This window comes from Sceloporus occidentalis, unplaced genomic scaffold (genome assembly GCF_023333645.1).
Source record: "Sceloporus occidentalis isolate IW3139 unplaced genomic scaffold, rSceOcc1.0.p SCAF_3, whole genome shotgun sequence".
In the NCBI taxonomy this organism is placed as follows: domain Eukaryota; kingdom Metazoa; phylum Chordata; class Lepidosauria; order Squamata; family Phrynosomatidae; genus Sceloporus; species Sceloporus occidentalis.
The window spans coordinates 86,644,539-86,660,539 of record NW_028316983.1 but is presented as its reverse complement, the minus strand read 5'-3'; the positions used below and the strand labels follow the sequence as shown (position 1 = coordinate 86,660,539).

Here is a 16,001-nt window from a genome sequence, read left to right as displayed (position 1 = left end):
AATGTACTTACAAGTCAAAAAGCATCCTAAGAAAGGGAAAGGGAGGCAATCCAAGCAAATCAACAGCAGAATACAGACACAAATATTTCCTAACCTTGGTCCAAAAAAATGCAGATAAGAAGGCAGGGTAGAATTTAAATCAGCAGCAACAACAAAACAACTCCGGTCTGGGTTTGTACCAAGTAAACTGGAAAAGCAAACCTTGGATAAGAAACTTTTTGGAATGGCCAGGTTTGCTGAGGAATATTAGGAGTTGTGGGTCAAAAAAGTGACTTTTCTAAGCTCTGCTGAAAAACTTTTTAAAAAGCCCTGGAAGTATTGTACTTTATGGAAGTCTCTTGCATAGACAAATAATTGTCTGACATAGCTCTTTTCCTTTGTATCTACACTTTATATTGCTGGTGCCATTGGCCGTGAAGATTTACATTAAATAATAGATAGTCATTTCACTTGAGTTTATATTGTGTGTATCCCTAAAACCACACTTGCCTTTTTCTTTTCTTTTCTTTTTCTCATCCCCAGTTGGAAAAAGTCTTACAGCAGGGAGATATTGGGGAGTGTGCAGAGCCATATATGATTTTAAAAGAAGTAGATACTGCAAAGGTAAGCAGTTTTTGATGGCTTTTTATGTTATGACAAGCAGTGACTTTTTAAATATACAGTTGCATTAATTACCCAGTGTAGGACAGTGAAGAAGTTGATGCTCATCTGGAGATCCAGTTCATGAGGTGTATCCAGAAGTGGGAAAAGTTACCTTCTTTGGACTATAACTGTTAACCAGCTGTCCTGAATTGAGGAATTGTAATCCAAAAAAGTAACTTTTTCATGCTCTGGTTCTGTCCAATAGCAATGGCAACTAGTGACATTCAGTGGAATGATGAATCCATTTTCGATTTTAATTCAAATTTTAAAAGAGCTATTCAAGGTGCTGAATTCATTTTGGGGGCGTGGTTCAGAATCTTTATAGTTTAGGCAAAAACATGGAATAGATTCACCAGTACATTGATATGGAGCTACAAGCCACTGAATACCCAATGATGAAAGGTATTTAGTACTAGAATAGATAAAGTAAGAGAGTCCGCCAACCCTCTGGAACAGATTTAGAGGGAGGAACTACAAGAGAGGTCATCCAAAATTTGTCTCCTTTTCTATTCTTCTGACATCAGAAATAGGAAAGCCATTTAATACAACCCAATGTGTACAACTAACTAAATGGCCTTGGGAAATTGCTATGCTGGTCTGGATTTGATGTCAAACCTCATTTGGTGCTATGTGCTTGAGCCCATGGGCTTGCATACTCCCTTCTCACTTTACTTCCTCTGCTTCCTGTTTTACCATGTTTTGCTGTCATTATAGACAATTAGGCTGCCATTTGTTAGTCCCTTCAGAACCAGAACTGTACACATGTTCCAAATATGAATTTAAATTCTGCTTCAGACAGCATGTACAATAGTTTTTTCGGTTCTTGTATAAAGAGAAACTGATAACTAGTATTGCTCATGTATCTCTGAGCCATGGTTTGATGTTAGGTAAGGTGAGCAGTTGAGGTGGCTGAGATGTAACAATCTTGGACTAATAAATCATAAGCTTCTTCGATCTAGAATAAATGCTGTACAAGTCAGCCCTCCTCAGCCATGGATTTTTTATCCATGGATTCAAGCATCCACAGCTTGAAATTATTTTTAAAAAGTATACATTCCAAATAGCAAACCTTGATTTTACTATGTTATATAAGAGACACCATTTTGCTCTGCCATTATATTTAATGGGACTTCAGCATCCATGGATTTTGTTATCCATAGGGGATCCTGGAACCAAACCCCAGCAGATAACAAGGTCCCACTGTACTCACCTGCACTCTTCTCTTGTGTTCTATAGTTGAATTACATCCACAAATATAATTGCTTTTAAGGGTGCTATGTGAGAGAAGAGAGGAGAGTTTGTGGGCTTTATCACTAACTCTCAGTTAAATAGTTGATTTCATTTGTATAAATGGCATCCTGTCTCTCAGCTGTATAACCAAAGTTATTAAAGCCGGCTTCCAGCCACAGGCTTCTTCTGGCACGGACACCCAGCGTATGCTAGAGTCTGTGAAAGGTGCGCCCGTGTATAATACGGGAGCACTGTAGTCTGATTTTACTTTGCTTTTTACCCTGCACCAGTTCCCTTTTGTTTGGTGGTAGAAGTTGATTTCTCCTGTAGCTTGTAATCATTCACAGAGATACTTTGGGAATTCTCCTGAGTTCTGTTACTGCCATAATTGCACATTCTGTGATTGTCACTTTCACCCACAGGCAGCTCTCTTCATACAGCCATGCATATTTAAACCATTTTATAAAGGGAGGTTTTAAGAGTTCATTACATTCCTCAGCAGAGTAGCAGAAAAAGTCTTTAATTAGAGTAGAAAGTGATCTCTTGTGACTCTGATTGAACAATTGAGCATAATGTGGCTTTACATGTGCATGTTTTCTTCTCTGGCTCTCTACCAGGGATGATAATATTCTTTATTCATAAACAAGTAGACAAGTTTTAGCTCAAAATACCTGAATATATATTTTGTGCAAACTACTGGAGTACAGATATACTTTAACTCAAAATATTTCTGTACACACACACTTGTGTGTGTGCATGTGTGATGCACTGATTACATACACTTTCTTTTTTCTTTTGCATCTGCAGAACAAGGAAAAGCTAGAAAAACTGAAAAGCCAATCTGAGCAATTTTGCCAAAGGCTTGGCAAATATCGCATGCCTTTTGCATGGACTGCCATTCATTTAATGAATATAGTCAGCAGTGCTGGAAGTTTGGAGAGAGACTCAACAGAAGTGGAAATTGCAGCAGGGGGTAATCATCTCCTCCTCCTTCCCCATCTTGCTTCCCACCCCCACCCCCCGAAAAAAAAATCAGTGGAATATAAGCTACACATGATAGAGTTTTTTGAATCTCTTATTTGTTTGGATCTAATGCTGTGGATAAGATGCAGATATATGATGAATGGGTAATGATAATTCCAGAAGCAATTTTTACCTACCATACCTCTCCTTCCCTTTAAACTCTTCAATTTCCTGAAATCTTATCTGGAGGACTGAGGGATCAGCATGAGAGGAAGTGTACAAGACTGCACGAAGAAAGGAATCAGCAAGGATTGTGTTTACTCTCTTTTTTCCCAAACCTCCAGAGGGTATAAATCTATTTCATAAATTGAAAGATCCCTTCTAACCATAGAAAGGCTGGTTTGGATCTAACCCACTGTGTGTAATCTCTAGAACTATCCAACACTTGGAGAAAGAATGGCAAATTCATGTTGACTGCCCCTTTCACCCTATAAAGCAGTGGTGGACAACTAATGGTGCTCTAGATCTTGTTGGATCTCATCAGCCCTAGTCAGCATGAGAATTGCAGTTCAGCAACATCTGGAGGGACACAGGTTTCCTACCTCGTTATAAAGTAATTTTTACAAGTGTATATTTCCCACAGGGTTTAGATTGTGCCTAATGCACAACATGTATGTTTATTGCTGTTTTTGTTTTGTTTTTTTGTTTTTTGTGAGGGGGTTGCCTATTCATTCCCTCATGAAGCCTTTGTATTAAGGGTGAAATGAAAAGGACAAGCCTGTAATAACAAATAGGTTTATCTTTCAAGGATTTTACTCATAAGCCATCTGTTATGCTTTTGTGAGAGTGTTACAGGCTGATGAGCATTTTCCAGAGGAGTGAATTAATCGTTGTGGACTGCACAACTCATCTGAAACTGCTGTTCAGCATCTTTCCCCCAAAACCTTTGAAAACTGCCAACTTCATCATTTTTTGTGGCAGGGAAAAAAGCATAAATCTCCACATGATAAAGACTTCTGTAATAGGCACAAGGCACTGGGGTACGATTGCTGTGAGACGAGCAAAAGTATTCAGTTGTGCTTTATGGTTTCCTAATGCCTCAGGAGATTGGTTATCTTAGCATAACCACCTATTCTGTCTTGCTTTTCCCATAATTTCAGATTAGTCTTTCTAAAACAGATGTAGTTTATTTTCCTTTCTTTTTGTTTTATTTCCCCTCTTTCTTTGATAAAGAACGCAAAGGATCTTGGTCAGAGAGAAGGAATTCTAGCATTGTTGGCAGACGTTCATTGGAAAGAACCACTAGTGGGGATGAGACCTGCAACTTGACTAACTTTAGACCAGCAACCCTCACAGTGACAAACTTCTTTAAACAGGTATTTCACCATTTACACTTTTGATAATACTATGTCACTGTCACCATCATAGTTAATGCTTTATAGAATAACATGCAAGTCTTTAGTCTGGATGTATTAATGTTAACAATCTAAATATTGGGCTATTACATCTAGTTAAGATTTAAGACTTGTTCATTCATTTGATTAACCTTGCTTGTTTACTCTGCTAACGTACTAGCGATTAGTGTCACCCCTTTGCCCATTTTGTCAACATCCAGGACATTGTTTGTGGGTTAGAAGCAATTATGGCTGGTGTGTGGTGGAGGAAATGAATATCAAAGACAATGTCAGAAATAACAATTATAGTCCATGCAAGATCAGTACCAGGAGTTCCGTAGGAATTCACACTGAATTTCAGTGTGGTTCTGAAATTACAGTCTTACACAGGAGAGCCTTTGCACCGTGTGGTTAAGTGTGTTGAGCTAGAACTGAGTTCATTCCATGTAATGTTGTGTATATAAAATGGTTGTGGTAGCATGGGGTGAGGAGCAGTGGAGTATTGGTAAATTTTGAAGTGCAGGGCCTGATCATGACTTGATGATACAATCACACCCCAACATGAGACAAAAAAATGAATGGTTATGTCAATCTATTCTGTCTATTTCTCCTCCAGTTACTGTGAGAATTAAAGCTAAATTCAGATGGAACAGGGACATTCAAGTGATGAGAGTGAAATTGCAGATGATGTCATACTTTAGATATGAGCTCTAGTTCCATTACAATATTTGCAAGAAGAGAGAAAACTATACACATTGCCTTGGCCTTCTTGGAGGAAGTGTAGGATACAAATAACTTTGGAAAGAGAGAAGCAAGATTCTGGTGTTGGTTAGGCTAAGGTAGTAATTAACCTTCTTCCATTTGATGGTCTCCTGTGTTTTGGATATCAACTTACATGATCCCCCATCATTGACCATATTAGCTAGGACTGATGATAGTCCAAAACATCTGGAGGGCAGTATGTTGAAGGAGACTGCAGTAGAATAAATACATAGAAGATGCATAGGATTTCTTTCATGAACCATGGGTGTTTGGCTTGATTGGGAAGTAGGCATAGATCTGAAGAAGAAGAAAAATTATGCCCAAACACCTTACCTTCTGACTGGAAAGCATTAGGCTGTAAGTTTGTACCAGATCACCAGTATCTTTCAGCTGCAACTCAAGGTAAAAGTGATGACCAGAATATTCCACTTCCTGATGAATGTCAAAACAAATTTTAAGTTTTTATAAATGCGAAGATGTACTTGAAAGGGTATTCAATCAATCAATCAATCAATCAATCAATGTTTATTGATTAGCCCTTAGGCCATATCAAAATAACACAAAAGCAGATAAAACACACTATAAAAATTCCATATAAATTCTATAGAAATTAGAAAAAGCTAAATATAATAAATCTAAAATATGAATAAAATACCATACAGATACCATGTGAATGCCATACAATTTAAGTACAAAACCCATAAATGAAACAAAATTATAAAACTTGATTATAAAAATCTATATAAAAGATTCAAAATACAAAAATTGGTAAAATAGGGAGGGGGGGAAATATGTCTTTAAAATGATAGTACATAAAACAAAAGATTGAACATCAGTTACACATCAAAATTCCTCATCACCTCTACAGGTCACCCCAATTGTCCCCACATATCTAGCTCTCAACTGTATTGCTTTACATAGAAACCGAGCTGTGGTGATAGATATTTTTGAATCTTGACCACTCATGAAGTAAGAAGTTCTAACATGGGTATCCCAGAACATTGACCGTTTGATATAGGGACCAAGACACTGGTCTGTTTCCTTTTCGTACAAATTACACTTGAATAGAATATGAGCTAAATCTTCAATTTCTTGGTCTCCACAAATACAAGTTCGCTCATCATAAGGAATACCATTAAATCTACCATATCTTACAATTGTGTCAAGCTGGTCAAATCTAGCTCAAGTAAATGCCTCCCTCAGGTATTTTGGCATTTGTATTTTTAGATAGTTAGGTCTTTGAAAAGTGCATTTAAAACGGCTCAGCCATTTTAAATTGCCTACCTTACTAAGGATGGCTATATCTTTTTGGGCCTTGATATCCTGGATTCTCTGTCTCGCACCCTTTTTTGCTTACTCATTGACTGTGCAGGTTACAGAGAGACCACAGCTCATAATAAAGTTTGTTATTTGTCTAAACCAAGAGGACTCAAGATGGGATTGAGACTGTTCTAAGAGACATTAGTTTGGTAGTCTATCTGGCCCCATTTCATTGATTTTACACCAATAGTAAACACTTTGATTTTGGTTTGCAAGTGAATTGAATATATTTCTAGTTTCTCTCTATCAGCAGCTGCGGATGTCCTCTTGTCTACACCCAATATACATCTCAGATGTTGAGACTGAGCTAGTTCAACTACTGAAATAGAATTTAAACCCCAAACTTCTGCTGAATATAAAAGCATAGGTGTAAGTTTAGCTTTATAAACATTAATTATTGGAGTTAGAGAGCCAGGGTAATTGTGAGCTTTTAGTTTAAGTATGAGATTCAAGCGGGCCTTTGCTCTAAGTGAACTCCTTTGATGATGGCATGACCAAGATCCATTTTCTGAAAATGTTACACCTAGATAAGAGATGCTCCTTACTTGATCTATTGGCGCACCCTCTAATTGCCATCTATGACTCTGTGTTCGCTTACCCAATACCATTATGCTTGACTTAGATTTGTTAATAATCAGAAAATTATTCTGACAATAACCACTAAGTCTTTTTAACAATCTCCACATACCTACTTGAGAATATGATAACAAAATCATGTCATCAGCATAAAGCAAAGTGTTATAAGGAGTATGTAGGACTGTTGGCATATGGACTGTAGAATCTTTCATTGCAGATGGCAGGCCATTAATATATAAATTAAATAATAAGGGAGCTAATAAGCACCCTTGTCTTACCCCTTGAAAGGGTATTAGCAAGGCTCGTGGAAATCTCTGAACCAGTAGGAACACAGATTTAGAACAGATTGTGAAAAATAATTCAAACATAGCAGTAGAAATTCAGGATGACATTAAATACTGTCTAATCTGTCTCCTCCTTCAAAGATGAAGGCTCTGCAAAGATTATTCAAGTTTTCTGTTTCTTTTGGGCAACACTAGTGAAGTGGTCCGTATCCTGGCCTACTAAGCTAAAAAGTTTGAGTTTCACTTTTCACTGCTTCTTGTTTGTTTCTTTTGCAAGGAGGCCACTCATGACGTTTTTAAAATGAAGATTAAGGCTGTAGCAGATGGGTGCAAAAGAGCAGCTTGAGCCTGCTCCGGCCATAAGCGAGTTGGGACTGCACCAACCACACAACCCATGTTGCCTATCCCAGCTCCTTTTTGCTCTGGTGCGGCTTCGGGGTGTTTTGGAGCCATGTGTCATTTGAATGTCATGTCTCCAAAGTGGCCAGAAGCCACTTCACTTGGCCTGTCTGTTCCAGACCTCAGACATACTGATTGGCGATCAGCACAGGATACCAATATTTTTAATAAAAAGTTGAAATATATGTGTTTTCAATTTGTTATTCACTGTTTTCAAAACTTTTTCTATGTTAACAGTGAACCCGATGATATTAATTGACAGGCTGTTTTAAATCCAAGATTATTTTGGCAACTGTTAAATAATGCATAAGCTTATTGAAATTATTCTCCTTTGGTTTTTTAAAATAACTCTCACTATTACTGACTGCTGAAATAACTACATTTGACCTAAAATTCTATATTCAGATTCCCAGTTCCCCTAAAGAGTGAATTATATTGAAAATCCAGTTGAATAATGTATATTATCTAGAATGAATGAAATTAAAAGGAAATTAAATCAAGGGAACATGGTGATCAATTTTTCCATTACTGGAAAACACACAATTTACTAGCATAACCCCTTCCCCAGTGATGCAATATCGTTCAGATCTTGGAAAAGTTATCTTTTTCACTGGCGTAGAGGATTCTTAGCAGTGAGTTGGATTGCATGACCCTTGTGGTCTCTTCCAACTCTATGATAATATAGTCCTAAAAATGTTTACAAAATCTGGCCTCATTTTTGGGAGGAAGAGTAGAGTTATATAATTTAGTTCAGCTTTTTGGCCTTATAATTATAACAATGTATTTAATGGTTTAAACTATCTGTTTTGCACTGTCCTTCAAAATTTGTACACAGGCTGCAGGTTCTTGCTATTGGCCCTGTCAATTGTATGATCCCTTGGTCCCAAGCCTGATACCTATGCCTCTGATAAAACACTTTGTGTACACCTCCTCTGCCAGCCACAGCCATACAGAGTTCCAATTTCAGTAGAAATCTATTGTCCTTAGACTTTCTTCTCTAAACAGATATTTCTTACACATGGCAGGGAGATGGAAAACCACATCCCCTCACCCTTTACATAATGTAATGGGTTTCACTTTTCAAATATATCAAAGTGAGAATCCTAACAAAAATACTATGTATTGCCTTATGCCCCCTTCACACAGGGACCATAATCCATGTGTGAAGTGGGCATAAGAGGACACACAGTACATTTTGTGGGGGTTCTCACTTTGATATATTTGAATAGTGAAGCCCATGGCTATCAAGCTGCAGTGTTTAAAATAACTCACTCTTCCAGTGCAGTCTCACTGAACCTCAGTAAAATCTTTCCTCAATGTGGGTATGATTATTGCAACATAAAAGAAGAAAAAATATCTATTTTTTAATTTTGCTGCTAGGTTCTGCAGTGCTATTTTAGGGTTAATGATCTTGATGCTCTACTTGGTGAGTACTAAACCAAGTAGAGTTGCACTGATCAGTTTAATAGAGAAGACAGTGCTCTACAAATCTATTCACTTTAAAAAAATACAAGGAACTCTGAAATCAGTCTGAACTTTTAAAACTGGGGCCTTACTCTACTCAGGACTTGTTTAAAAAGTAAGGCTTGACTCTTGTTATGAATAGATCATAACAACAACAACAGACCAGGAGCAACTTAAACACAGAGTATATTACAAATATTCTGTATATTGAATGGTTATTTTATTGTACAAGACATTCTCTGAAAACCGGCAATATAAAGAAACTCATCAAGGAGTGTGAAAGGGCAGATTTTTCTCCCAAGAACACAGTTAACAATATTTGCATGTCTTTATTTTTAATCAACAATAGGAAGGTGACCGTCTGAGCGATGAGGACTTGTACAAGTTTCTTGCAGATATGAGAAGGCCATCTTCTGTTCTACGGAGGCTGAGACCTATTACAGGTACTTTTTGGTTTGCCTGGGAAATAGAACTCATTTATGATGTTTGGTACTATGGGTTCAGAAATGTAAACAAGCAATGTTTTAAAAAAGTGTTCAGAAGATGCTATCAAGATAAAGTGGTGTGCTGTGATGAACTAATTTACAATTGACCAACACTTCTCCAAATCTCTGAACAAATGCTATCCCGGGCAAAAGGAAAGTGGAAGGCAGAGTTGGCTGCTTGATCTGCTGCTGCAAGAATGGCGAATCCACTCTTGGTATTACAGCCCCCATCCTGCAGCTAGGGTTTAAATACCCTAAAGGCATCGGATCCAATGCGATCTTGGAAGCTAAGGGGAGTGAGCCCTTGTTAGTACTTGGATGGGAGACTGCCAATGAATAACAGATGCTTTCGGCTGTATTTCAGAAGAAGGAACTGTCAAAACCACCTCTGAGGATTCCTTTCCTAATAAAACCCTATGAAATTCATGAGGCTGCATGAATCAACAGCTGATTGGAAGGCAGATATGCATACACATGCTGCAGGTCCCTCAAGTTGAATGGCAGCTTTCTTGGGGTTGTGACCTACCCATTTAGCAGTTCAACACTGGGAGAGCTCCCATCAAACTTCAAAAAGATGTGGGAGGATTTAAAATAAATGCAAGAATGTATTTGCCACACACATAGTGGCTAATCATGGTGGAAGTTTAGTAATTAATTTGGTCCCACATTCTATTGTGCTTATTTCACTGAGATAATAAAGATGAAGTGTATGGTGAATGTTTGTTTCTATGAAACAGAACAAATCTTAATTTCTTTAATTAGAACTAGAATGTATTAGTAAATAGAAAAGACAATCATCTTAATGTCAGTATAACTGCAGAAAGCCAAAAAGCAAAGGACAACAGAAGTTGCACTGAGTGATAATAATAGCTGCTAACAGTTGGCGGCTGACAAAAAATGCAACACATGTTTTGGTAAAGTTTTCCCTGGTGACAGATTTTCCACAAGCAACCATAGAAGTGGTTGTTTACAAGCTTAGTTATACTATTAATTTCTCTCCACATAGCTCAGTTGAAGATAGATATTTCTCCAGCCCCAGAGAACCCACACTACTGTTTAACTCCAGAGCTGTTGCAAGTGAAACTTTATCCTGATAGTAGAGTTCGACCAACCAGAGAGATCCTTGAATTTCCTGCAAAGGATGTTTATGTTCCAAATACAACATACAGGTAAGAACAAAAAGTAGATTTTAACTTTAGTTTAAATAGAGCATGATAATTGTCATCGTCAGTCAGTCTGATAAGAAAGTCTAAGAGAATATTTTTAGACTGCTTATTTGGTTAATCCATAAGAAAAATTAATACTCTTTAGTTTGTGTTTTCAAATGTTATTTAATGTTGGTTAGACTAACCAATTCTCAATTTAGAGCATTTTTCTAGAATTGGATAAGACAAGATCATAGTGCAGGAACTAGCAGTGGATTTTGGCTGGTAAAATGGTGGGATCCAGGAGAATTGAGGGGGGTGGGATTTCCCCTTCCCCATTTCAGCCACCATGCATCCCCAGAATTGGCTCTGGAGGCCTAGGAAAATATTCAGAGTTGTTTTTTGAACTGCATCAGGGAAAGGACAGGAAGAAAATTTCATTGCAACCACCAGTATATCATCATCCTTTTTTTATCTTGTGATCCACATAAGATACCACTGGTTAACCTGTGGTCCACTGGTTAATTTCCATAAAATTTCTATTTCAGTTTATAAGAATATTTCACTATATTAATCTTTGCTTCATTAGTTTTCATTCCAGATTTTTCCAGGCATTTAAAAAAAATTACTGTTTTGTCTTTCAGTAATTCTTCCAAATACTGAAAATACATTTCCCTGTGGAAAGGTGACAGAATACCTTGACAGGGGGTTGGTCCACCTCTTTCTTTGGAACAAATTAACTTTCAAGGGCATTCAGGTGATGGAGTGACCCTCCCATGAGTCCAGTCTTTGTCCCTGCCTTATCTCCATAGGAACAATATTTGACTCATTTTCCACATTTATGTGAATAGGATTGTAGTGAGACATTTGGTGAAGTGGATGGTTAAACCATCTCCAGCAATCCTATAAGCACTTTTAACTTTTTTTAAATAATTGCTATTCTGTTTGATATCTGCTTTCTCCCCACATATTTATTTCATTTATTTCCCAGTCTCCTTGAGGGAGATTAATATGCTGTGTTGTGAGAATACACTTGGAAATGAGATGCTCTAAGCAAACACTGAGTTCAGTTTCCATGCTTGCACTGACCTTTTAGTGCTGACAATATCTGTGCCACTATCTATGGACTTCTTTTTAAGGCCCTTCTGCCTGTGCTTTCTGCAGGTAAGAGTGCCACCCTGGTGTGAGTGAGGTAGCCTCCGTCACCATAGTCCATATGCTGTGCCACAGATTATCATATTTAACTCACTTGAAAGGTATTTCCCTGCAGAATTGATTTTATGTTTGGAACTGAGCAATTATGGTATACAAAGACATGACAGACAAATGCTGAAAAAAGCTATCATTTTGAAAACTGTATTTAGCAGTCAGTATAAAACTTAGAATATTGTTGAACAACCTTGTCTAAAACCTGGCTGTTCTTCTGGTATCAGGCAAATTTCTTGTTTCTCAAGGAGAATATTAATATTCCTCAATGCCAAATCAAGAAGAGACTTTGGAAGGTAATTCCATGTCTCTTTTCAACTATGTATAGTTTTAGGGATTGGGGCAGAGGGATAATAATTATGGTCAGCCAACCATTGGGGAGTGTGCCATAAATCAGTGCTGCTAAAATCCTTAGCAAGGACACAATGCTACCAAATAATATATGTACAGTACAGTCAAAAATCTTTACAGAGAGTCTTGTTCTAGAACTTGAATACTAAAGATTGGTTTTTCCTTGCAGTAGTGGTAAGGCACTGGAGAGGAAACATCATTATAGAATCTATTGAGGTGTGTCATTAGTTTGTATTACTAAAGAGCAAAGATGCCCTTAACTTGCCATTAGAATTTGATCATCAGTTTACTAATGTCATTTGCAATGACACGTTTGTTTACTTATAAATTGCCATTGATCTAAACAAAGGTGAGCATTAAAATATGGGAATGACTTTATCTCCTCAAAGCTGTAGTGAGAACAAATCAACTATAGAAGGTGACACACCAAATTTTTAAGACAAGCAAAAGCAAGTACTTTTTGCAAGGTGCATACTTCATACTTTAAATTTGCCACAGGATTTTATAAATAGAATTACCATTGGACTATAAGATACTTGTAGCATTGAGCTATCTTGATTATTAAAAACAATGAAGAATCCTGTGGTACCCTAAAGATTAACAAACCTCCAATAAATTTGCCACATTACTCTTTAAGATGGCACAAGATTTTGTTCTCTTTTTCACAATACACTGGAATTTCTTAGGGTTGCTAGTAGCTGCTGGTGGACCTAAGTACAACCTGCGTTCATAGGCCAGCATCTTGTATGTGCGCTGTGTTGGTGTAATTATGGTGCTGTAGGCAGTGGCACAGCAGTAACACATATAGAAATCATAGAATCATAGAGTTGGAAGAGGCCACTGAGTCTAACCCCCTGCTAAGTAGGAATACCAGTCAAAGCACCCCCAACAGATGGCCATCCAAATGGTCATTGAAAGGAGGGGACCACTCTATTGGTTCTCACTACCCTGTTTCTCTAATGCTTCTGAACTCCTTGAAGAGAAGGTGTTCTAGGAAGGCAGACGTCTAAAATCATCTGGCCGGTGACTTTGCAATCCAGCCTTTCCAGAACACTCTGGCTTTGAGGATGAACTGCTAGCTAGGCATTGAAGAAAAAGGCTACTCATAGTAGGCAGCCTTGTCCTCCTGATATGACTTTGTCTCCTTCCATTTACTGCTCCTGGGTAACCTTGATATAACCACTAAATCAGCAGTTTACTACCTTTGACCAAGGAAGATACACAATTGATAATTCCTGTCATCTTGTAATAACAAATTCTATAATGTCTCATGTCAGAATACTCTTGGGGCAGTACCTTGATATAATGCAATCACTAACATAAAGGGCCATTGCACTGGTGTACTGCCCCAAGAGTATTCTGACATGAGACATTATAGAATTTCTTATTACAAGATGACAGGAATTATCAATTGTGTATCTTCCTTGGTTAAAGGATAGTAAATTGCTGATTTAGTGGGTCCACTAGGGCAGGTTTTAGATTTGTTACTGTTAACTACTGTCCAGTCAACTTTAGCTTATGGTGACCCTATGAATGAGAGATCTCCAAGTCACCCTATCAGCAGCAGCCCTGCTCAGGTTATATACTTGACTCATAATACTGGTGTCCTTGTGGAAATATTAGCATTATTGTTAAACTTGGGTTGCTGTCATGTGCACACTTGCTTAGGCATAAGCTTCATTGAACTCAATGGAGCTAAGCTGCTTCTTAAAAATAGACGTAACCAGTATATCAATGTTAAGTTTTAGACAGCAACATAACATTAATCATAGTATCATAAATTGCCGTTAAATTACTGCTGTTTCAGTTGCTGCACTTTCTTTTTTCTTTACAGTTCAGCAAATAATTCAAATGCTTCAGTGATGTTCTAGGTATTCTTGTTTCTCTAACAATAGTATATCTATTCTCTCCTGGATATTCTTTCCTACTAGTTATCCAGCTTGAGAGCAATCCATCAAAATTTCTGCGATACTTTTGCTGCACTGGTTTGGTTCAGTTTGATTGAGTGGTAGCTCCTAGTAATCTCACTTTGGTAGATCTCATTCTTGTTCTGGTTCTGTTTTGTTCATATTCACTTTCATGTGAAACTGAATATCTATAGGATGTTTCTTTCTTTATTTTTTCTTTTTGTTTGCAAATTTAGTTACATGTTCTACCATTAAAGATGGCCTAAAAATAAATCATAAGTAAAAGAAATAAATATTGCGCATCATCCTACTGATATCCCAAATTGGAATAACTTTTTTGTTACAATTTCTTACATCATTGAATAGTTTTAATTACTCTGTTTTACTTTTGCCACCCCAATTACTTTTCCTGTGATAAGTTCCCACTTAGCAGTGCTATAAAACATTTAATAGGAAGTATTTACTAGATAGAAAATTACTATGTTTAAAAGGATTATAGTATTTGTACAGCACTGTTTTTCCAATGTTATTACTAAACTGGTCTTCACTAGTATTGAAATTATGTTTACACTTGACAGTACATACAAAAAAGCAACTCTTCCTATCTGAAGGCTTAATGTGATCTTGTGTTCATACATTTGGAGTGTAAAATTGATAATAGCATTAACAGTGGATATGCTGATAAATGTGTTCAGCAACTCTGTTCTCATGTGAATTTAGATGTAGATTTAAACCAGCTTACCTGACAATTTAGCTATAGTGATATTTATAGTTTAGTGATGTTTCACAGATTGTTGAGTAGTTATGGTGTTTATTTACTTGCTAGAAAGAGCCACAGTAAGCAAGGCTATTTTAAAAAGTGTCGTGGATACTAGATCTTCTTCAAAACCTCCACAATATGTATGCAATGACTTGGAGCAGAATTAGTTTGCATTGTTGCTGGATGATCCATAGCTCTTCCCCAATATTCAGTATTATTAAAAAAAATAATTCAAATAAGAGGGCATGGCTTACAAATAAAGTTTAAAACTACTGGATTTAATTAATATCTATGTTCTGTAACGTGTCGGCATTAAACTTTGAAATTTGAGTTTAAAGTATACATAATTATTTTAGCACATTAACATAATACATTGTAATTAACATGAATAAGTGTGTTGTGATAGACATTAAGGCAGTTAGCAGGTTGTGCAAACAGAATATAGCTGTACAGTTTTACAAGTGATCTGTCAAAATGTTAAAATGCAACAAATGTATAGAAAATCCTGCAGTAAACAGATAACAGTCACTGTGACACAATCTGAAAATTCTTTCTGCAAGCCTACCACATTTATTTAACTTTAACAACTCAATCCAGACAAGAAGATCTGCATTTAAGAAGCTTGGTCTGTATTAATCTACCTCTTATGATCAGCCCCTGAAGGGATCAAAGCAGCTGTACCTTTATGTATTATCTGTCTAGAGTGCATTACTTTGATTAGTGTTGCTGAGGCCAAATTGTTCACACTACTTATTACAGCAAAGATGACCAGGTTATGGTTACAGTGTTTGCCCATCTGAAGTACTGTTAACTCAAATAAAAATGCTGTTCTTAGTTCCAGCACCCCCCACCCCCGCAACCACCAATCTTATTCAAAAAGTAGCTTTCATACTTTGGAAACACAATGTGTTGTCTTGTCAGTTTATTCACAAAACATTTTGATTTTTTTTCTTCAGAATCTCCAGTAGTCTTAGCATCTTTCAAGAGGTCATAAGGAAAAACGGCAAAGAACAATTTTCCAAGATTAGCTTGTGGTGTGGCTTACAGCTGAACACATATTCTTCTGTTTTTAGTGTTGGTCATTTGAGTGAATTATATTAATTACAGTGATTG

General features: G+C 37.0%; 1 protein-coding gene across 11 annotated transcripts in view; it reads left to right on the top strand.

Annotated features, from left to right (window-relative positions):
- Window positions 1-16,001, top strand: part of DOCK7 (dedicator of cytokinesis 7) — a 163,402-nt gene that overhangs the window by 58,461 nt on the left and 88,940 nt on the right. For all 11 annotated transcript variants that reach the window (XM_089515317.1, XM_089515316.1, XM_089515315.1 and 8 more), the window contains exons 10-14: window positions 523-603; window positions 2,680-2,845; window positions 4,069-4,211; window positions 9,384-9,477; window positions 10,526-10,688. In XM_089515317.1, coding sequence (XP_089371443.1) covers window positions 523-603; window positions 2,680-2,845; window positions 4,069-4,211; window positions 9,384-9,477; window positions 10,526-10,688 — 647 coding nt within the window. The remainder of the gene's footprint in view (window positions 1-522; window positions 604-2,679; window positions 2,846-4,068; window positions 4,212-9,383; window positions 9,478-10,525; window positions 10,689-16,001) is intronic.